The sequence below is a fragment of the Chiloscyllium plagiosum genome, chromosome 1, assembly GCF_004010195.1.
Source record: "Chiloscyllium plagiosum isolate BGI_BamShark_2017 chromosome 1, ASM401019v2, whole genome shotgun sequence".
NCBI lineage: Eukaryota > Metazoa > Chordata > Chondrichthyes > Orectolobiformes > Hemiscylliidae > Chiloscyllium > Chiloscyllium plagiosum.
In genome coordinates this window covers 24,435,467-24,459,868 of record NC_057710.1, presented here as the reverse complement: position 1 = coordinate 24,459,868, position 24,402 = coordinate 24,435,467, and the positions used below count along the sequence as shown (strand labels likewise).

General features: G+C 41.4%; 1 protein-coding gene across 4 annotated transcripts in view; it reads right to left on the bottom strand.

Moving 5' to 3' along the window:
* LOC122557794 (lactosylceramide alpha-2,3-sialyltransferase-like) overlaps positions 1–24,402 on the bottom strand; it is a 76,656-nt gene that overhangs the window by 36,938 nt on the left and 15,316 nt on the right. For 2 of the 4 annotated variants that reach the window (XM_043705965.1, XM_043705879.1), the window contains 2 exons: positions 16,809–16,926; positions 15,729–15,809 (listed from right to left, as the gene is read on the bottom strand). In XM_043705965.1, the coding sequence (XP_043561900.1) occupies positions 15,729–15,809; positions 16,809–16,861 (134 nt within the window). In that variant the 5' untranslated portion in view covers positions 16,862–16,926. Of the gene's footprint in view, positions 1–15,488; positions 15,508–15,728; positions 15,810–16,808; positions 16,927–24,402 lie in introns of those variants that run through there. The other 2 variants (XM_043706047.1, XM_043706136.1) reach the window with 2 other exon arrangements.

The window sequence follows — 24,402 nt, the reverse complement described above, 5'->3', positions numbered from 1 at the left end:
TGCAGAATACCTATGTTCCATCTGCAGAAGTCACCCTGAGCTTCCAGTTACCTGTCATTTCAACACATGTTTTCTGGCCAACGTCTGTCTCAAGCTTTGCTGAAGCACTGAGCAAGCCTAACACAAGCTGGAAACACAGCACCTCAGCTTCCACTTGCAGTCTCTTGGACTCAATATCAAATTCAAAATTTTGAAAGTTTGTGCACCTAACCCCATGTCCTTTTCCTTACTTCAACATGCACACACCAAGCCTTGTAAACATATATGCTGCTATCACAAACAACTTATTGTTAGCCACTAATGGTTCCAATTAGCAGCTATTTGTTCTCCTAGGCTGAGAGGAAGAGAAGATAGCAACAAGATTTGGATGTCCTTGAATACCATTCACTGAATGCAAGCATGTAATGGGGGAGGAAAATAGTATGTCAACTTTCAGTGCAAGAGGATGAGGACAGAGTAAGGATGTCTTGCTAAGACCAAACCTGGAGACTCATCATCCAAAGATGTTCTGGTAATGAAGGGAGTTCAACGAAGTTTTACCAGAATGGTTTCTGGAAATTCAGGACTGATGTGAGAAGAGTTACTTGATCATTTAGGACTATATTCACTGGAGTTCAGAAGAATTGGGTGGGATGGTCTTACAGAAGATTATAAAATCCTAACAGGACTGACAGGATAAATGATTACCAGAGTATCCATAAACAGGGGCGACAGTCTAACATACAGGTAGGCCATTTATGACCAAGATGAGGAGAAATTTCTTTACCAGAGAGTGGTAAGCCTGAGTAATTTTCTGACGTGTGGAATTTGAAGTGCTTGTAATTAAGATTTAGCATCAGTTTCTGTTAAAGAATGTTATTAAGCAAGAAAATGTGTAGGAGTAGAACACCATCTTAGAAAGTGATCATACACATCTGAGTGTGGAGGACAAAGGAAATAAAGTAAAAACTAAGTGTTGTGTTCAGATCTGCATACAATGTGACACTGCACGCAACAGGCGAACATTTATATAGACAGTGGGTAAGCCTTTAGAGTTTTACATTATCATATGGTATTATGTTAGATGACCATTGAAGGCAGTAAATTAGAAGCAAACAGAAGTCTTCAATTGGGTAACCGTTTGGCAGTTGAGGCAGCTAAGGCAAAAGTCGCAACAAGACCAGAGTATCAGATAGCAGCAGTTGCAGCAAGGCAGTCACAAGAAGCCCTGAGCATCAGGTCATAGCAACTTCAATTGTACCAAAGGAAATAAATATAGTACATTTAAAAAATGACACAAAATAAAAAAAGTGGTGGGAAGAACAATACGTGCCAATGGGAAGGATGATAGCATTAAGTTGTATTCAGCAAAACCTCACAAAAATTATCACCGAAATGGACAAAACAGGAGGGATGTCAAGGTAGGCATAAATGGAAAGGTAGGAGCGGTCGTTTGGAATGGGAAGAAACTTATCAAAACACTGTCAACAATGCCTGGTGGGTGCCCAAAATAACCAGGGAAGATAAGTCAAGGTCCATATATCACAATATCCCAGACCCAATAGCCAATGACAACAATCAATTTCACAGGGTCCCACCCAATGAAACAGGAAAAAAAAGTTTGAACACCGAGGGCCAAACGGCCAGTTCTATGTTGTGCCAACCTTTTATCCTACCCTACGATCAGACTAACCTACATACACTTCACTGTACTAATCTTCCATATGCCTATCCAAGAATCGCTTAAATGTCCCTAATGTATCCAACAGTTCAGTTTGGTAAATGCTGCCTAATTCAAGGGAGCTTATCCTGCACAAGACTATGGTTGAGAGTGTGTTGTTGGAAAAGCACAGCAGGTCAGGCAGCATCAGAGGAGCAGGAAAATAGGCTCTGGTCTGAAATGTAGATTTTCCCGCTTCTCAGATGTTGCCTCACCTGTTGTGCTTTTCCAGCAACACACACACAGCTCTGATCTCCAGCATCTGCAGTCCTCACTGTCTCCTATGCAAGCACCATGTGTGACTGAATATTAGAAGAGGTAGTCTGAAGATGAAGGCCACTTTTGGAATTGTGTGCAATTCTGGTCTCCTTCCTATCAGAAGGATGTTGTGAAACTTGAAAGGGTTCATAAAAGATTTATAAGGATGTTGCCTGGGCTGGAGGATTTGAGCTAATAGGGAGAGGTTGAATAAGCCAGGGCTGCTTTCCCTGGAGCAGAGGCTGAGGGGCCAACCCCCCATCTACAGAATCCATCTCCCAGGCCCGCTGTCAAGGAAAGACCGCCAGTATTCTCAAAGATCCATCCCACCTTGACAATGTTTTACTACAACCTCTACCATTGGGGAGAAGATACAGAAGCCTGAACATGCAGCCAAGTCTTTGGCACCACAACTGGCAGTAAAGCAGGGGGTATGGCAAAGTCAAAGTGAGCAATTGTGATGGGAACAGCCTAGTCAAGGGCACACACAAGCATTTCTGCAGCCACGAGCAAGTTTACAGGATGGTATGTTACCTTCCTGTTGCCAGAGTCAAGGACATCTAGAAGCAGTTGCAGCAATTGCTCAAAGGCGAGCACAAGTGGCCAGAGGTTATTATACACATTGACACCAAGGATGTACACAGAAAAAGGGATGAGGTCCTGCAGAGTAAATATAGGAATATAGGAAGTTAAACAAGAGGTTAAAAAGAAGGTCCTCAGGTACTAATCTCCGAATTACTCCTGGTGCCACATGCTAACGAGAGGAGGAATAGGAGGATAGGGCCAAGAACTCGTGGCTGAGGAGCTGGTGAAGGAGCAGGGATTCACATTTTTGGATTATTGGGATATCCTCTGGGGCAGAGGTGCACCCCTCTTGTACAGGTCACTGTACAAGAGGGCACCAGTATCCTGAAGAAGGGATTATGCCCGAAACGTCAATTCGCCTGCTCCTTGGATGCTGCTTGACCTGCTGCGCTTTTTCAGCAACACATTTTTTTCGGCACCAATATCCTGGCGGAGAGATTTGCTAGAGTTACTTGGAGGGATTTAAACTAGTTTGGCAAAATGGGTGGGTCCCCAAACAGTAGTGAAATGAAAGAGAGGGTTGAGGCCAGTACAGAAGTTAAAGAGAGCAAGTTAAATAGAAAAAGCACAGCAAGTCAAGTAGCAGAGAAGGGGAGTCAACTGCCCTGCTCCTCTGATGCTGCTTGGCCTGTGTTTTTTCCAGATCAACTCTGACCCTCCAACATTTGCAGTTCTCACTATCTCAAAGTTAAATAGAAAAGGCAAACAACAGCATGTCAGGAACGAGGGAAGACTGATTAAACTGCATTTCTTCCAAAGCAAGAGGCCTGATATTTAAAGCAGATGAACTCAGGGCACGGGTGGGAACATGGGACTGGGATATCCTAACTATTACGGAAACACAGCTGAGGGAGGGACAATACTGGTATCTCAATGTTCTGTGGTACAGATGCTACAGAAAGGAAAGAATGGGACGCATGAGAGGTGGGGGGCATGTGGCATCTTCATTGCAGAAAAATCACAGCAAAGGGGACATTCCTGAGGGACTATCCAATGAGGGTATATGGGTGGTAGTGAGATATAAAAGGAGAAAGTGAGGTCTGCAGATGCTGGAGATCAGAGATGGAAATGTGTTGCTGGAAAAGCGCAGCAGGTCAGGCAGCATCTATGGAACAGGAGAATCGACGTTTCGGGCATTAGCCCTTCTTCAGGAATCTTCGACATTTCGGGCATTAGCCCTTCTTCAGGAAAGATGATCACTTTGATAGGACCTCAATGGTCAGCTGGAAATTGAGGAGCAAATATATAGGGAGATCACAGATAGATGTTTAAGAATAACATGGCTATAATAGGAGGGAAATTTAGCTTTCCAAACAAAGATTGGGGCTGCGTAGTATTAAGGGCTGGGCTGGGAAAGAATTTGTTGAGTGTTCAGGAAAGATTTCTCAATATGTAGAAGGCCCTACTTCAGAAGGGACAAAACTCAACATCTTTTTAGGAAATAAAGCAGGGCAAGTGACTGAGGTGTTAGTGGGGGTGCACTTTGAGACCAGTGACCATCATTCTATTAGCTTTAAAATTGTTATGGAAAAGGCTTGGTCTGATCCACAATTTAAAGTTTAAATTGGAGCAAATCCAATTTTGATGGTTTTAGACAGGAACTTTCAGAAGTTGATTTGGGGAGGCTGTTTGCATGTAAAGAGACATCCAGAAAGTGGAAAGCTTTCAAAAACAAGAGTTCAGAACCAGCATCTTCCTGTTAAAGTGAACAGCAAGACTGATAGTGAACACTGGATGACCAGAGATGTCGAGTCTCTGGTCAAGAAAAAGGAGGCATATGCCAGGGATAGACAGCTGGCATCAAATGAAATAGGGAGTATGTTAGTACACTTATGAAGGAAATCAGGAGAGCAAAAAGGAGTCATGAGATAGCTTTGGCAGATAAGGTAAAAGGAAAATCCAAAGACAATCTACATGTATATTAAAGTGCAAAAAGGTGTAGTGAGAAGATACTGCCCCTTAAAGATCAAGGAGGTCATCGATGTGTGGAGCCACAGGAAATAGTTGAGATCCTAAAATATTTCTCGTTAGTATTTACTGTGCAGAGAGACATGGAAGCTCGGGAACTAGGATGCAAATAAAGATGCCCTAAAAAGTGACTATATTATAGAAAAGGTGGTGCTGGTGATCTTAAAATGCATAAAAGTAGATAAATCCCTGGGAAGTGAACAAGTATACCCCAGGACTTTGTGGGAAGCGAGTGAAGAAATTGCAGGGCGCATCTCAACAGATATTTGTATCATCGACAGACACACAGGCAAGGTGGCGGAAACCTGGAGGATGTTTAATGTTAAGAAAAGCTGCAAGGAAAAGCCAGGTAACTACAGAACAGTGAGCCTAACATTAACGTTAAGTAGTTGGAGGGGATTCTGACAGAGAGTATCTACATCCATTGGGAAAGGCAAGGACTGATCAGGGATAGTCAGCATGGCTTTTTGTGCATGGGAAATAGTATCTTTCAAATTTCATTGAGTGTTCTGAAGAGATGACCAAGAACATAGAGGTGTACAAAGTTAAAAATCACAACACCAGGTTATAGTCTAACAGGTTTATTTGGAAGCACTAGCTTTCGAAGCGCTGCTCCTTCATTCAGTGGTTGTGGATAGTGAGGTAAAGATTGTCTACATGGCCTTTAGCAAGGCCTTCGATAAGGTACCACACAATAAGGTTAGTTCATATGGAATCCAGGGAACAGCTAGCCTGTTGCAACAAAATTGGCTTGATGGTAGGAGAAAGACAGTGGCGGTAGTGGAGGGTTATTTTTCAGACAGGAGGCTGTAACCACCATTAGTTGACTAGGTTGTTTCACACTTTTATGGTTGTTCATGGACCACCTTCATTCACCCTCACTTTGAGATGTTTTCCCTAATGTTCACAAGAATGTGGATAAATATTTGCTGGCAAGATTACCCTAACCCACTGAGACACAATACAGCATCAAGTGGGTGGCGCGGTGGCATAGTGGTTAGCACCGCTGCCTCACAGCGCCAGAGACCTGGGTTCAATTCCCACCTCAAGCAATTGTCTGTGCAGAGTTTGCACATTCTCTGAGTGTCTGCGTGGATTTCCTCCGGGTGCTCCGGTTTCCACCCACAGTCCAAAGATGTGCAGGTTAGGTGAATTGGCTATGCTAAATTGCCTGTAGTGTTAGGTGAAGGGGTAAATGCAGAGGAATGGGTCTGGGTGGGTTGTTCTTCAGAGGGACGGTGTGGACTGGTTGGGCCGAAGGGCTTGTTTCCACAACTGTAAGTAATCTAATCTAATCTAATTTAAAAATCACAACACCAAGTTATAGTCCAAAAGGTTTATTTGGAAGTACTAGGTTTCGGAGTGCTGCTCCTTCATTAGGTAGCTGTGGAGCAGCTGTATTTCCAAATAAACCCGTTAGACTATAACCTGGGGTTGCGTGCGATTTTTAAACTTTGTCCACCTCCACATCATAGCTACCAATTTAAGAGGAGGGAGGCTGCAATTGTACAAGGTGTTGGTGAGGCTGCACCTGGAGTATTGTACGCAGTTCTGGTCTCCTTGAGGAATAATTTACTGGACTTTGGAAGCAGTGCTGATTCCAGAAATGAGGGGGTTACCGTATGAGGACAGGTTGAACTGCCTGGGACTGTACTCGCTAGAATTTTAAAAGGATGAGAGGGAACCTTACAGAAACAAAACTATGAAAGGGATGGACAAGATAAAAGCAGGCAAGTGGTTTCTACTGGTGCATAAGACTAGGACTAGGGGACATGGACTCAAGAGTAGAGGGAGTAGATTGCGGACAGAGAGGAGGAGGAGGACCTGCTTTTCCCAGACAGTAGTGAATCTATGGAATTCTCTGCCTAAGGAAGCAGGACAGGCAGCTTTATTAAATATATTTAAGATACAGTTGGATGGGTTTTTGCACGTTAGGGGAATTAAAGGTTATGGGGATAATGTAGGTAGGAGGAGCGGAGATATTGGATAGATCGGCCATGATCTTAATGAATGGGCCAAATGGCCTACTCCTGCTTCTATTGTTATGAAATCTTTTGAAGTTCCTTCTAGTGTCAGAACTATGCATTCATATCTGCTATATGTTATGGTCAGTTATACATGGCCTCTTCTGCTATAGTTGGTATATTGGTGGTCTCCTGAATGATGACAATGTTGAACTCCACGCACATCAGAAGACTTATTATCGTCAGCCCACTTATATCTAACAGGTTGTGGTTTCCATTCAAACTTGTTATATTTGTATATACCAAAGAAAGAAATAGACACTTGTAGGTTGTATCGTTTACTCGCAACAATTCAGATGTACATTCAAGATTCTCCAAATTTTGCACTTGCTCACCTGGCAATTTTAGTTGTGAGCATATTTAAATTTTCTTTCGACAAACATCCTATTTGACTTGGTGTACATGTCAATCAGGAGGGACAACTTGTTTGCTTCTGGCTAAAGACCTTTTCACTTGGAACCATTACTGTGGTCTATCTGGTTGCGGACCTTATGTGGTTGCTCTTATGCAATTCTCTGGCATGCTTGCTGTTGTTACTGCCAGTATATGTACATAGATTGCATATTATTGTAGCCTCTGGTCACATCTAGAAATGTCTGACTCCAACATTTAGAGTAAAAAAAGTTGGCATATTCTTTGAAGGTCAGTCAGCTCATCCACAGAACATCATTGCAGATGGGCCTTAGGATCATGACCTTACTCAACTCCCTTCAGCTGCTTAATCAGTAAGCTTCCCATCAAGTCTGCCAGGATCTCAATAATTAGCAGAGCAAACTCAATGGACCAACCGGCTTACTTCTCCTCCCACACTTTATGGTCTTATTGTAAAATCAAGAGTGGCAGTATTCATGGATTATTGCACAATATTCAGGTTTGGGTTGATAAGGAGCAATTAATATTCATGTCATGCAATGACCATCTCCAACAAGAGATCCAGTTGTCACAAAATGGAATTGCCATCACCAAATCCCCCACCATTAACACCCTAGGAGTTACTATTTACTAGACACTGCTCACAAAGGCAGTGGCTAAAAGATGCAGCAAAACAATATTTTCAGTCCCAAAATCAAGGGTCCAGCACTTTAGCTTAAATTCAGGAGAAAGGGGAGACAGCAGGAGGCTCAGGATCAGGACCCATCACTTCTGCTTCAACTCAGACAGGGAAGTTCAACAGCTACAGTTTCTGGGAATTATTGATTAAGAAAGAGAAAAGAAAAGCAAGCATTGACAGGGAAGTTGGGGGTGCTGATTAGCCTGAGAATTTTTTAAAAATGCACTTTTGGAAGAAGGAATTAACTAGAAATAACAGGAATAAGTAGCGAAAGTCAGGGCTAATACAATAAAGTAACATAATTAAGCAAAATAGGGCAAGGGAAGTAAAGTTAGTTAAGGAATTAAGTTTAATGGTATAATTCTATTTTTAAAAAAAGAAATTAACTAAGGGGTGTAAGGGAAGCCATGGCAGCAGGGGTCATGCTCATGACATGCTCCTCTTGTACTATTTGGTAAATCATGAAAATTTCAGTTGCCCCTGGTGACGATGTGTGCAGGAAATGTATCCTTCTGCAGCTGCTGGCTAACTGCATTCAGAGACGGAACTGTGGGTGAACTCACTGTGGAGCATCTGTTATACTGTTTATGTCATGGGTAGAACATACAGTGAGGTGATCATATCATAGGTGGAGACTGAACAGACAAATGAAAAAGGTGACTACAAGGTAGAGTAGTGAAAGGCAAGTAAAACAAGAGTCCACTGTAGCCACGCAAAAAGATTCTCCAGGATAGCATGTTGCTTTCCAGGTGCCAGAGTCAGGGAAGTCACTGGATGGATGGAGAACATCCTGAAGGCATACTGACAAGACATTACCGTACATATCAGTAACAACAACATAGGCGATGAAAGGGATAAGGTCCTGTCAGCAGAATTTAGGAAGTAGATTTGTGTTACAGGTAAACAAGATAGTCAAGGGCCATTTAGCATGCTTGCCTTCATTGCTCAGACCTTTGAGTATAGAAGTTGAGATGTCATATTGAGGTTATTTGTGAGGCTTCTTCAGGAGTACTGTGTGCAGTTCTGGTTGTCCTGTTATAGGAAGGATATTATAAAACTGGAGAAAGTTAAGAAACATTTACCAGGAAGACATTGGTTAGGCCACTATCGAAATAAGGTGTTCAATTCTGTTTTCCCTGCTACAGGAAGATGTTGTGAAACTGAAGAGGGTTCAGAAAAGATTTACAAAAGGACATTGCCAGGATTTGAGGGTTTGGGCTGTAGTGAGAGGCTGAATAGGCTGGGGCTATTTTCCCTAGAGTATCGGAAGCTGAAGGGCAACCTTATAGAAGTTTACAAAATAATGAGGAGCATAGATAGGGCGAATAGCCAAGGTCTTTTCCCCAGGGTACTAAGGGCACTGGTATAAGGCGAGGGAGTCAAGATATAAAAGCGACCTAAGAGGCAACCTTTTCACAGAGTGGTGCATGTATGGAATGAACTACCAGAGATGGAGGAGGAGGTTGGTACAATTTCAACATTTAAAAGGCATCTGGATGGGCATGTGAACAGGAATGTTTTAGAGGGATATGGGCCAAATGGGACAAGATTAATTTAGGATATCTGGTCAGCCTGGACAAGTTGGAACAAAGGCTCTGTTTCCATTCAGTACAGCTCCATGACATCTGGAATTGAATTATTAAAACAGGCTGAATAGGCTGGGACTTCTTTCACTGAAGTATGGGAGGTTGAGGGACGATCTCAAGGAGGTTCATAAAATCATTAGGGGCTTAGATATGGTGAATAGCAAAGGTCTTTTTCCTGGGGTGAGTGAGTTAAAAACTAGGGGACATAAGTTTAAAGGAGGGTCAGTGGACTTGTTGGGTCCAAGGGCCCATTTCCACGCTGTAGAGAATCTAATTTAATCTGTTGAATGAACTGCCAGAGGAAGTGGTGGATGCAGATACAATTATTTGTTTAAAAGACATTTGGATAAGTACATGAATAGGAAAGGTTTGGAGGTATATGAACTAAATGCAGGCAGGTGGGACTAGTTTAGTTTGGGAATATGGTCAGCATGAACTAGTTGGACCAAAGGGTTTGTTTTCACACTGTATAAATATTATGAAAGCAAGGTACTACGTATTGTATCTGATAACTTCCAGTGCCACGTGCTAGTGAGTTTAGAAATAGTGGTTCATCCCAATGAATGCATACCAGAGAAATGGTGCAGATTTCTGAGGCACTGGGACCATCTGGGGACAATGGAACCTCTGCAAAGTGACAAGTTGCACATGAACCAGCATGGGACCAGGTTTCCTTGTTAAGGGGCCAGGCAAGACACAAGGATGTTTAGTATAGTTGGATAGTACTTATTTTAATGAGGCATGTCTGACAAACAAGGCAGATGACTTGGAAGAGTAGTTGATAAATTTCAGAAGTGGAGAAGTAATAGGGTAGTAATGAATTTCAACTTCCACAACATTAATTAGGGTAGTCATGGTGCAAAAGATTTAGAAAAAAAGTCTCTTAAAATGCATCCAGGAGAGCTTTTTAAGCAAGAATGTAGAAGGCCCTACAAGACATGGGACGGCCCTGGGCTTAAATTTACGTAATGAAAACAGGCAAGTGGTTGAAGTATCAGTGGGGGAATATTTTGCAGACAGCAATCATAACTCCCCTAAATTCAAGGCTGCTACAGAAAAAAACAAGGGTGGACCTGAAATAAAAAAAGTTTTAAACTCTGGGATGGCCAACTTTAATAAGATCAGATATAATTTGACCAGAATGGATTGGGAACAGATACTTCTAGACACATCTATGTCAAGGGGGAAGAGTACAGTGTCAACATGTTTCAATAAAGGTGAGGTCAATAAATCCAGTGAACCCCAGATAGAGGGCTATATAGTATCCAAGATTAAAAGGGAGGCCTATGGCAGAAACTGAGGGCTAAAACAGCAAAACCCTTGAAAAGGTATACAATGTGCAAAGGGGAACTTATATATAAAAAAAATGAGAGCAAAACATGGCATGAAAAGGATAATGGCAGGTTAAAATAACTTAGGATTTTCTAAGTACATTAAGGATAAAAGGATCATAGTAGTAATTTGGTCATGGAGCCTAAGGACATCGGTGGTGTCCTAAAATGAATAATTGTCTGTGTTCACTAGTGAGGGGGACACTGTGGGTATAAAAAAAGAGAAAGAATGTGATATAATTCAAGAAATTTGTACAGACAAAACAGATGTTCTGAGTGGTCTGGCAGGCTCAAAAGTAGATAAAAACTTCAGGGTGAAAAGCTGTTGAGAGGGGCAAAGGAGGAAATAGGAGAGACACTGGCAATAATTTTGAATTCCTTTCTGGCCATGGGACAGGTTCCATAGTATTGGAGGACAGTCAACGTGTTCTGTTATTCAGGATGGACAGACAGACGGACAGAAATAGAGAGATAAACCACGAAACTATAGGCCAGTCGGCCTAACCAGTGCTAGGGAAATTACTGGAAGTAATTTTGGAGGGACAGAATTAATCTGCATTTGGAGAAGCAGGAACTAATTAAAAACAAGCAGCATGGTTGTATTTAGAGGAGGTCGCGGCTGACCAAACTGACTGAATTTTGCAAAGAGATGAGGTGGTGTGTAGTTGAGGCCAATGCATTTGAAGTAGGCTATTTGGACTTCAGCAAGGCTTTTGATAAAGGTCCCACAAAGGAAGGTGATTGCAAAGTAAGAGTTAATATGATCCAAGGAAATTTAACGAATTAGATCCAGATTTGGCTGAATGGCAGGAGGCACAAGGGAACAGTGCAGGTGAGAGTTTGTGACTGGAAGCCTATGTCCAGCAGGATCAGTATCAAGGACTTCCCTATATGTGCTGCATATAACATTTAGACTTGAAACTAAGTTCATGTATGATATGAAAATTTGAATGATGGCACATAGTGAGATTAATGGAGAATATATATGGGCTCATCAGATGGGCTGATTAGTGACAAATGGAATTCAATCCAGATAAGTGTGAGGTTTAGATTACTTAGTGTGGAAACAGGCCTTTCAGCCCAACAAGTCCATACTGACCCTCCGAAGAGCAATCCACCCAGACCCATTCCCCTACATTTACCCCTTCACCTAACATTACGGGCAATTTAGCATGGCCAATTCACATAACCTGCATGTCTTTGGACTGTGGGAGGAAACCGGAGCACCGGAGGAAACCAATGCAGACACAGAGAATGTGCAAACTCCACACAGACAGTTGCCTGAGGCGGCAATTGAACCCGGGTCTCTGGCGCAGTGAGGCAGCAGTGCTAACCACTGTGCCACGTGATGTACTCAGGCAAAACAGCAAAGGCAAGGAAGTGCATGATAAATGGTGGACCTTAGAAAGCACCAAGAATCAAGGATCTTGGTTTTGAAGTCCACAAAGATAGCAACGACAGGTAGAATAAATGATTAAAGCAACATATGGAATATTTACCCTTATTAGCCAAAGAGTGTGTTTAGGAGCAGGAAGATTATGCATGAAACTGTATAAACCGTTGTTTGGGCAACAGTATAAGTATTGTGACTGAACTAGAGAGAGTGCAAAGCAGATTTAGTAGAATGTTGACCGGGCTATCATATTTTAGTTATGTAGAGAAAAAAAGATAATCTTCTCTGCTTTAAGAAAAGCAACCTCAATCTGAGTTGGTGTGGGTGGTGGTGGAAGGAGGAGAACATACATAAAAGATGCATAAAAGTACAGGGACAACAGTAGAGTAGATGCAAAGAGAACTTGGCCGTTAATGGAGGGAATGCAAGGAATTTCTAACTCCCCCACCCCACCCAGAGGGTCGTGGGAATCAGGGAACTCCCTTGAAAGGGTTGTTGAGGCAGAAGCCCTCATAATACTAAGGCAGTATTTAAAGAAATGTGGCATCACGGAGCCCTAACAAAACTGAAGTCAATGGCAATCAAGGCAAAACTTCTACACTGAATGAGTCATATCTACTACAAAGGAAGATTGTTGTGATTGTTGGAAGGCAGTTAACTCAACTCCAGACCATCTCTTCAGGACTCCCTCAGCATGGTACCCTTGGCCGAACCATCTTCAGTTGTCTCAAAGTCCTTCCCTCCATCAAAAAGGTCTGACGTGGGGAGTTTGCTGATGCCTGGCATTGGTCTCTTCAGATACTGAAGCCATCCATGTTCAAGTACAGCAAGAACTAGACAGAATCCAGGTTTCGGCTGACAAGTGGCAAGTAACACTTGCATCACTGAAATGCCAGTCATTGACTATCTCCAGCAAAAAAAGAATCCAACTGTTATTCATAATACTTTATGATGTTACTGTCACCAAATCCCTGACTGTCAAGATCCTTTTGACAGGGGAAGTCACCAACTACCAGAAATTTAAATGAAACAGCCATAAAAGAGCTTTAGGAACAGGTTAGAGGTAAGGCATCCTGAAATAAGTAAAATCTGCAATCTCTGCCATCTAGAAGAAGGACAAAAAATATGGGAGTTAATAAAGTGGGATGCTAGAAAAAGCACAGTAGGACAGGCAACATCTGAGGAGCAAGAGTCAACGTTTCAGGCTTAGCCCTTCAGGAACACCACCACCTTTGAGTTCCCTTCCAACCACCATCCTGATTCAGTGTCACTGGGTCAAAATTCTGAGATCTGTTGCTAACAGCATTGCAATTGTCACTACACTCACAAGGACTTCAACAGTTCAAAAATGCAACTGTACAATGACATTAATTGCTGGTTCTGGCATGCATGCATCTCATTGTAGCCATTTTACCATTGCTGCTCAGCATCACCAGCAAGGCAAGAGGGAAATCTCACTCCAGCTGCCCATTCCTTTCAAAGATGATGCACGCAGGCACCCAGGTGGAGGTGGACCCACACACAACCCTCAGAGGTTTCCTCTCTACACATTCCAGGGGTACCCTGCACCACCACTTCCACTTCTCAATGGAAAAGATTAGTAGCACACCAGACCTTCAGACTCAGAAGGCAGAGGTGATCATTAATGAGACCTTGCTGGGGAAGCTGAAAAATCTGAAGTTGGATGAAATCGCTCGGATGGACTACACCCCAGAGTTCAGAGGGAGATAATTGAGGAGATTGTAGAGGCATTGGTTGCTATCTTTCAGGAATCACTAGAGTCAGGAAGCATCCTGGATGTCTGGAAAATGGCTAATTTAACACTTGTTTAAGAGTTTGAGGGAGACAGAAGTCAGGAAACTGGTTAGCCTGGTGCTGTGCGCAAAGCTTTAGAGTCCATTATCAAGAATGAAATTGCAGCATATTTGGAAGTGAATAGCAAAATAGGGCTAAATCAGAATAGCTTTGTCAAAAGGAAATCAAGCCTGACAAATCTGTTAGAAGAGGTAATGAGCACGTTAGACAAAGGAGAGCCAGTAGACGTGAGCTATGATTTCCAGAAGACCTTTGACAAGGTGCCACACAGAAGGCTGCTAAAAAAGATAAGAGTCCTTGTGTTGGGGGCAATGTACTGGCATTGATAGAGAATTGGCTGACTGGGAGAAGACAGTATTATACATTAACAATCTGGATGAAGGCACTGATGCTAAGTTTATAGATAACACAAAGATAGGTGGAAGGACAAGTAGTGCTGAGGAAGTGGGGAGGCTGCAGAAAGACTTGGAAAGGCTAGGAAAATGGGCAATGAAGTGAGAGATGTGGGAAAATGTATGATTAAGTAGGAAGAAGACGTATAGAGTATCTTCTGAACAGGGGAAGGCTTCAAAAATCAATCACTAAGGGACTAGAGTGTTTTAGTTCAACATTCTCTTCAGGTTAGCATGCAGGTTCAGTTGGTAATTAGGAAGGCAAATGCAGTGTTAACATCCGTTTCAAGAAGGCTAAAATACGAGAGCAGAAATGCATTTCTGAGGCTGTATAAGGCCCTGGAATTGTGTGAACAGTTTTGGTCCCCATATCTATAAGAGGATGTGCTGGCCTTGGAGGGGGTCCAAAGGAGGTTTATAAGAATAATCCCAGAGATGAAGGGGTTGCCCTAGCAGGAGGGTTGAGGACTCTGGGATTGTACTCTTTTGAGTTTAGAAGGATGAGTTGGGGGGTGGTGGGGAATCCATTACAGAATGACAGAGGCCTGGACAGAGTGGATGTGGAGATGTTTCCATTAGTAGAAAACACTAGGACGAGAGGGCACAGCTTCAGATCGAAAGGACAACCCTTTTGAACAGAGAAGAGGAATTTCTTCAGTCACAGTGTGGTTAATCTGTGGAACTTGTTGTCACTGATGGCTGTGGAGGCCAAGTCACTACGTGTTGATAGACAGGTTCTTTATCTCGAATAACAGGATCAAGAGTTATGAGCAGAAGGCAGGAGATTGGGGGTTCCATAGATTCCATAAAATTCCTACAGTGTGGAAACAGGCTATTTGTTCTAACAAGACTATACCGACCCTCTGTTTAGCATCCCACCCAGACTCACCTCCCTATCAGAGCCCTGCATTTCCCAATCCACCTAACCAGTACATCGTTGAACTGTTGGAGAAAACCTGAGCACCAAGGGGAAACCTACAGAGACACGGGGAGAATGTGAAAACTCCACTCAGGCAGTTGCTATAGGCTAGCATTTGGTCCCTGGTATTGTGAAGCAGCAGTGCTAACTATTGAATTCCAATGTCGCCCGGTGAGAAACATATCAGCCATGATCAAACGATAGAACAAATTTGATGAGACGAATGGCTCAATTCTGCTTTCTATGGAAGCTTGAGTGAGGAAGCCGTGCCTGCTCCTGGGTAGGATCACCTCTATATATCTGGGCTTTCCAGCCACAAACACTCGAAGGGTTGACTGTCCAAATCTTTCAGGCCTCAGGAGGTATTGTTAACAGCAACATTTATTGCCAAAAAAGGGTTCTATCTGCTGTTGCCATTAAACAGAGGCCACTTGTCTTTGCAACAAAAAATAATTGAGAGATCTTACCCAACTCACATCCTGGAACTGATCACCAGTTAGGAGCAAGAAGCCAGACAAAACCTAACGCTCAATGTGATGTTTCTTCCAGTCAACATCCTCATCTTCGCCTTCAGAAGTCTACATCACTTTCCCAGCTGCTGTGTCTACTCAACTTGTTCAGGGGTCAGCATGCCAGGAACATATAGCACATTCCATCTGGAATGTATTGCAAGGCTCTGCCAGGGCAATCCAAGTATCAAACCTCACCTTGAGGAGCCTGGCAGCCTCTGGTGTAACTTGCAATCCACCTCAAACAACAGCTCTGGTCTCCCAGTATGGCATCCAGTCCTGAAAACAAGTCAGGAACTTGAGAATGATCAAATATATAGGAATCACAACAGCAATGCTGACCTCCAAGATGTGGTATCGATGATTACAGTCGAACTGGCCATTAATAAGAATGAATTTCACTAAAATTAATTCAGCAACAATATGGCACTCAACAGTCTTTATTTCCCTGGGTGAAGTTAGTAATGTTGACTTCATCTGTGGCACTGAACTCTCAGTGTGAGGAAACAAAAGTATGAATGGAGAAGGAGAAAAGTTAGCAAAAGAAAAAATTACCTTAGAGGAGGCAGTTTAGTGATATTCCTATACCAGAGGATAAAACCCTGTAAAGTTTATTTTGAAGTGGAGAATATTTTAATGCAGGCATACATGTAAAGGCTCCAAACATCTATCTGGTTTTCAAGACTGGCAGTTGAAATCAGTGTTATTCTATTGAGGTGTTGGGAAAATATGTTTTCTGGTGAGTACTGTACACGGTGGTGCTTTTAGATACTGTACAGAGGTATCTTGAGAGGTGCAAGGGAGTTTTGTTTCAAATTAAGTGGAGTGTAGGTTGACACTTTAAAAATCATTGTGTGCTTTACACCTAAATAACATAGTTAATTCGATTTCTTTTGCTTCATAAACTTCTGTTTTATTGTGAAGACTATATCTGCTTCAGTAAGATACCACTTTGTTAAAACCAAATCATGGTATCTATCAAGCTAGATTCAGCCTAGAATCTGACTTGCCTGGTGATAATTTCAGCTGCAGACTAATCTATCCTACACCACAGATTTCATGCTCAGGTGTTGAGAGATAGAGAATTAGTTAATTTAGGAATATAATGAATAGGAATTTAGGATTAGAGATATGTAACTGCACAGTGTGAGTCTTTAAAAACAAAATTCAAGTTTAGTAGCTTCTTCACAAAAGCAACATTGATTGGAAAACATTTCTGCTAACAATGCAAGTTTTTAAACAAGATATTAGATGTATTACCAAATATACATATCTTACATTAGAGTTCCTTTGAAAAGTTTAGCTTTCCTCATTTTTCCAGTCACTGGCATTTATTACAGGAAATTATACTGCAGTTTCTCAGTGGTCCAGTAATATTTCAAAAAAAAAAAAATAGCTGGAAAGAAAGCAAATAATTTACAATGAGACAAGGGAAAAATCTGCAATCTGGAACAAATTTCAATATCTAAAATTCAGCTTGGCAATATTACTCAGTATCATTTAGCTTAAATATTTGAAATCACAGCCAAAGTGACTATAAGCATCAGTCAGTCAGTCAATAAATCTACATAATAGTTTAGAGATATTTCATATTTCTTGCCAGAATAAAAAGCAGAATATATTACTGTATCTATGCAAACATAGTGAAGTTTATCAGAATAAAAATAACATGGAATTTCCAATTGAACTATAGGGATACATTAAAATTTCATGTTTATGGAATTGTATACGGCAATAAATATTTAACTGAAAAATAGTACAGTCAGTTCTGATGCAACACATGTTTCTCTAACGCAAATTAGCTTTAATGCAATTGAAGAATTTAGACTTATTTGTAGAATGTAAACTTTCCTTACCTGTAATGACTATAATGATATTCTGGCCCCATTAGATAAAATGGGGTGGCTATCACTCAATTTTCTTAAAACACGAGATTTCATGAGAATGGAACTATCACGTTATATCAGAATCAATTGTACATTTCTAGGAATTGAGAGAATGTAAACTTCTACCATCACTACTATGGCTTTTCTACTGGAAAGAATGTCCTGGTTCAAAAACGGTGCATAAAGTTAAAGTTAATCTGCAAGATCAGCAGATCGATATTTCCAAAAACCCGTAGGAGTGAAAATTGGCTGCTTTTTTAGTATTCCTTTCTCACCATTTTGGAAATGTAGAATTGATGTGCTTGGAGAACCACACCATTCTGAAAAGCCATTGGATTCAATTTTAACACACTTTCTCCACAGATACTGCCAGACTGAGTTTCTCCAGAAATTTCCGTTTTTTTTTGTTCCTTGATTCTATTCCCACTAAACAGTTGATCATCTAACTTTCCATTCTCACTCCTTGTTAATCTAAAACTGTAAACAGCTCTCACACCCCAAGGTTTTACCCTTCTTCCTTTTAAGTCCATCAATGCTCCTATCCTCAAAAGAATAATCCTCAACTTCACCATCATGACAAACCACTGTTCAACTCTACCTCCTTTTATTTTCCTTGAACATGTTGTCATGTTTCCAACCTGTCCTTAACTTCTCTGGAATTCAATATCTGAATCCCTCCAATCAAGTTTCCACTCCTGTAAAAGTATCAAATAGTTCTCAAGGTCAAATGACATCCTGTATGACTTATCAAGATAAACATTTCTGATCATCCGTCACAACCCTTGTCAATCTTTTCTGTGATTAAGCAACCCTATAACAGTGAAATTCTGCGGAATAACTCTTGCCCTCACCGTCCTCTTCTTCCACGACAGAAAATAAGAAGTTTTGAATGAATGGAAATGCAAAAATAAAAAAATGATTAGCTGGAATACTATACCAAGGATAGGCGATATGGCCTAATGATATTATCGCTAGACTATTAATTCAGAAACTCAAGTTACCTTTCTGGGGATCGAGGTTCAAATCCTGCCATGGCAAATGGTGGAATTTGAATACGAACAATCTGGAATTAACGTCTGTAATGATAGCTATGGAACCATTGTCAATTATCAGGAAACCCATCTGGATTCACTAATGCTCTTTAGGGAAGGAAATCTGTTAAACTTTACCTGGTCAGCTTATATATGTCTCCACATTAACGTGGCTGACTCTTCACTGCCCTCTGGGCAATTAGGAATGGGCCATAAATACTAGGTTAGCCAGGACAGCCACATCCCGTGGAACGAAAAAATTTTATTGTGCAATGAGACAGGATTAATTAATTAGCTTCGTTAAGATGCTCCTTGGTGAAAATACAATAATTGAATTCTATAGTTTCACAGAAAAAGATTGCAGATAATTTTCTACTTAAATAAAAGGCTGCAAAAAGGTTGTTTCCCCACTATGGGAGAGTCTAGGACCGAAAGTCATAATCTCAGAATAAAGGTGTCACACACATTTAAGTTGATGAGAAGGAATTTCTTCTCTCAGCAGCTTGTGAATTTGAAGAATTCTTCACCATACCACAAGCTATTGAGGCTGGGTGGCTAAGTATACTCAAATAGGGCATAGGTAGATTTTTTAATCAGTAAATTAATCAAGGCTAGAAAGTGGAGTTGAGGGTTATCATATCAGCCATAATCTCATCGAATCTGCACCAATGAGCTGAATGGCCTACTTTGCTTCGACATTTTATGATCTTTATAATTCTGTTTGCCTCTGCACAGATGCTGCCAGACCTGCTGAGTTTCTCCAGGATGCATTTTTTTTAAAATGGTAACATGAACAAGTGAATAGTTTACTTAAAACATTGACGGCTATTGCCTGAAGTAACAAGAGTAAATGATAATTTTAAACCAAGAAAATAGATTCTTAGATAGGGCCTTATATTTAACCTTTTGCATTACATCTTGATTCAAGTGTCTGCGTTTCTACAATTGCATTTAAACACCACTTTTAAAATATTTATCAAAAAACTACACGTAAAATGGATACTCTAGTTAACATACTGGCAAATAACCTTCTCATCAGGAAGGTGGGGGATGAGTGAGTGAGTGCAACTGCGTGAAAGAGAGCGAGCGCATGCAAAAGCGAGACAGTGCGAAAGTGAGCAAGACAAAGAGTGCGCCCTGGCCTTAAAATCCTCAACCTAGGGAAAATACAACTACCATTAACCTTATCAATGTGATCCAAAATTCAAAGAACTCTGTACCTGAACCCCTCAAACTCTCTGTTCTGCAACTCTACCCAAGTCCCTATATGGAAAGTAAAGAACATGAAAGCATGGGAAGGGTTAAAGCATGAAAACCACTGGCAATCTGTGTTCTGTGGAAGGCAGGATGGGATAACCATAGTGGAATGTTCTCACACCAATTAGCAGAGTAAGGTTAAGGCTGAAAGGTCACTATGGCGAGAGGAGATAACACAAGTAATAAAACAAGTTTCTCTGTTAAGTGTTATTATGACAGGATTGGGACAATAAATATTTGGGACATGACACTGAAATATCTAATTAATAGTTAGTAGAGTCAACTTGAGACAGTAGACTATTGTAATAGCTAAGTATCTATCATAACAGGTTAGTCTGGAATGGAAAGATCACTGCAGCAGAGTTAGCAATAAATATCTAACCGTGACATTAGAATAGCATTAAGTAGAATGTACAATTAAAGAGATAATGGGAACTCACATTACTGGTTTATTGTGTTGCTAGAGTGAGGTACTTTGATTAATATAGTTGGACATGCTGATAAGCTAACAGAAACACGATTAAAAAAAAAAGATATAAAAATCCACAGACCTGAAGGTTTGTGGGCATTTGAGAATCTCTTTCTCAGTGTCACAGTTTTTTTTATTTGCAAATAAAAGACTTACTTCTTGAAGAACTCTCAGCTTCTCCTGGTGGTTCTCTATATTTTGAGGAAGTTTTTGGTAACTTCCTCAAAAAAACTCAAGTTTTTGGAATGCAATTTTCTTCAAACAAAATCACGCTGACTATTCCTAATCAGTTTCTGCCTTTCAAAACGTTTTTTTTTTAAAAAAGAATCACCAACAACTTATCCACAATCAAAGTCAGACTCACAGGTCTACAGTCCCCTAGTTTCTCTTTACAACCCTTTTAAACAAAGGCATAACATTAGCCACGCTCCAGCTATCGGGCCCTTCACCCATAGTTATAGATGATGCAAATATTTCTGCAAGACCTCTACAATTTCCTCATAGTCAGCAAAAGTAACGAGAAAAACAATTTCAGACATTAAATGGCTAGTGTCCAGAATGCACTCAGGCTGTGCTCAAGGCAGATTCAATTCAAACATTCAAAAGGCTGCTATCTGAAAGGGAGCAATGTATATCCAGTTATGGGGAGGAAAAAGAATGACACTGAATGAATTACATATATGGGGAATTAGTACAGAAACGATGGGCTGAGTTGTCTCCTTCTGAACAGTAACAATTTTATGATTCTGTAAGGGCAACGAGATATCAAATCCAAATGGGAAAATAGCTCTCTTGGACGTGATTCCAGGACAGCAACATGTTTTTCCATTCTTCTATCCTAAAAGGAGTCTCTGTCTCTCTGCACAATGAGTCATTCCATCTAACAACGCCCAGCTGAGTGTGTGGTGGAAGCAGAGTAATTTCTTTTAAATTCATTCATTCAGGCGATATGAGCTTCACTGACTAGGCCAACATTATCAACAATCCCTAATTGCCCTCAAGGTGGGGGTGATGAGCTGCTTTCTTGAACAGCTGCAATGCAGGAGTGAAACAGATTCTTTGAAAAGGATATATTTGCAGAGCTATGGTAGGGCACAAGTAAATAATTATTTCACTTTGGCGTTCTGGTAAAATATAATTTTGGCAACCAGTTATGAAATGCTGTTTAAAAATATATTAAACTTAACTGGTTAAAAATTGTAAATATTTTGACTGATGGGTGTTCTTCTGTCTTAGCATCAACTCTACTTTTCTTCTTTTAGGAAGAAACAATGACATTCTTATTCCAATAATCTAATGAAAACAACTCGAGGGCAAATTTCTGAAAAAGGAGGTCTTCATACAGAGTCAGGTTCGATCACAGGTTAGTAGCTAAGTAGAGAAGTACCTTCACCTTCAGTGAACTTGGTACAAGTTGAGACACAGAGACAGAGACAGACGTTTGTCTTTTTCAACTCACTTATAATCCAGATGCAATTTCAATCAATGATATATCAGATCACAAATTTTTGCTCTGAAGAGATATTAGAAAAAAACTGACTTGCAGAAAATCTAAGCAAGGAAAGAAATAGAGTCACAGATGTACACCACAGGAACAGGCCTTCGGTCCAACTCGCCCCTCGGCCCATTTCCCTCTAAACTCTTCCTATTTATGTATCCAAAATGTTTTAAAAGCGAGTTAAATTGGGGAACAACTGTTTTGGACACATTTCCAAAACAGCAATATGCTTCTCTATTTTTTTTTGGTGTCTACATATCTACAGTGGAATTTCAGCATGTTGAAGTTTAAAAGCAACAAATACAGGACCTGACGTACTAATGTACACTTGAACTACTGATGGTACATTCACTGTTTTGAAACAATCAACTACCAACAATAAAATGCAAATATCTAATGGGTAGAATGTATCAATATTAATAAAGGACAGGGTAGGAAACTAGAGCAATGGAGTGACTTTGGTAGTTTCTAGTATAGAAAGAAACAGGAGTTAATGTTTTGAATCCCTTTACTCTTATTTGGAAATGAATTATGTTGGAGGACGATGGCACTTGCATTGTTGACAAAACAGAAGGATGAACGAATGGAATAGATGGTAAGTATGCTGAGATAAAGTAAAAAAAAAAATCTTATTGATAACAAAGGACTGATCTCAAATGTGCCAAATGGATATAAATTACAGCTATACATTGTCAAAACTGGTTTGGTTTTGCTGAAAGCAAACCCAAACAATTAAAACTCAACGAGTGAAGTCGGACATACTTTGTTCTGAGATTGTTGATCTCAAATGTTGAATTCTGAAGGCTGTAAGAGTGCTTAGGTAGAACCCTTCAGCTTGCATTGGCTTTAGTGGAACACTGCAGCAAGCCAAGGAGGGAAATGTTGGCATGGGAACAAGTGGGTGTATTGAAATGCCAGCAACTGAAAGTAATGCAAAGAATGACAGAAGCGGTCTAGGGTGTCCAAGAAGGTACAATCCCTGTAAAATACTGTTAATAGAAGGGAGGGGGAATACGAGCTTAGTGATGGTTTTTTGCTGCAAGTCGCAGAAATTGCAGGAGATGATCCTGTGAATGCGGATACTGGAAAAGTGAGGACTAGGGAAAACACATTGAAATGAGACATGGTGATAGGTGGATGCAGGTGGGGATTAATTTTGATAGATCAGTGAGAGGTGGAGCAGATAAATGGGAAGGAAGATGGACAGATAGGACAAGTCAGGTCAGGAGGGCAGTGCCAAGTTTGCGATTTGGATCTGGACTGAGGTGGGGGAGGGGATATTTGGAAACTATCGAAGTCAACATTGATGCCGTGTGATTGTAAGGTCCCAAGGCGGTGGATGAAGCATTCTTCCTCCAATTGGAGGGTGGTTTCGATTTGGCAGTGGAGGCGGCCCAGGACTTGCATATCCTTGGGGGAGTGGGAGGGGGTCACTAAAGTGGCTGGCCACAGGATAGTGAAGTTATTTGGTGCGTGCATCCCAGAGATGTTCCCTAAACCATCTGCAAATTGCCGTCCTGTCTCCCAGACGTAGAGGGGACCACATCAAGAGGAAAGGACACAATAGGTGAGGTGGGTTGATGTGCAGGAAAATCTCCACTGGGTGTGAAATGATCTTTTGGGGCCTTGGACAGAGGTACGGGTGCAGGTTTTACATCTCGTGTAGCAGCAAGGAAAGATGCCAGGTGTGTGTAGGGTGATGAGTAGTGGAGGCCGCGGACCCAACAAGGGAGTTGTGAAGGGAATGGTCTCTGTGGAATGCAGACAGGGTTTAATGGTGGGGTCTGACTGAAGATGGCAGAGGATAATGTGCTGTATCTGGAGATTCATGGAGAGGAAAGTCAGGGCCGTTGTTGGTGAGGGTTTTATCCTTTTTGCGATTGGGGGCACAGATGCAAGAAGTGGAGGAGATGCACTGGAGTGCATTGTTGATCACACGGGAGGGGAAATTGCAGTCATAGAGATGTACAGCATGGAAACAGACCCTTCGGTCTGACTTGTCCGTGCTGACCAGAAATCCCATCTAATCTAGTCCCACCTGCCAGCACCCAGCCCACATCCCTCCAAACCCTTCCTATTCATATACCCATCCAGATGCTTGTTAAATGTTGCAATTGTACCAGCCTCTACCACTTCCTCTGGCAGCTCATTCCATACCCGTACCACCCTCTGTGTGAAAAGGTTGCCCCTTAAGTCTCTTTTATATCTTTCCCCTCTCACCCTAAACCTATGCCCTCTAGTTCTGCACTCCCCCACCCCAGGGAAAAGACTTTGTCTATTTATCTTATCTGTGGCCCTCATGATTTTAAATACCTCTATAGCATCATCCTTCACCCTCCAACACTCCAGGGATAACAGCCCCAGCCTATGCAACCTCTCCCTATAGCTCAAATCCTCCAACCCTGGCAACAACCTTCCTTGAAATAGCAGGCTGAGATGTCCTGGAGTGGATTTGCTCCCCCTTAGAGCATATACGACAGACAGAGGAATTGGGAGTAGGGCAGGTCGTAAAGGTAGCTGTGGGAGTTGGCTAGTTTGAAATAGGATGTCTGGCATGTCGCCAGAGATGGAGACAGAGGGGTCCAAAAGGGTAAGGAGGTGTTAGAGATTGTCCATGTGAACTTGAGGTCAGGCTGGAAGGCGTTAGTGAAATTGATGAACTGTGCCATCTCCTCATGGGAGCACAAGGTGGCGCCGATACAGTCATCAATGCAGCACAGGAAAAGGTGGG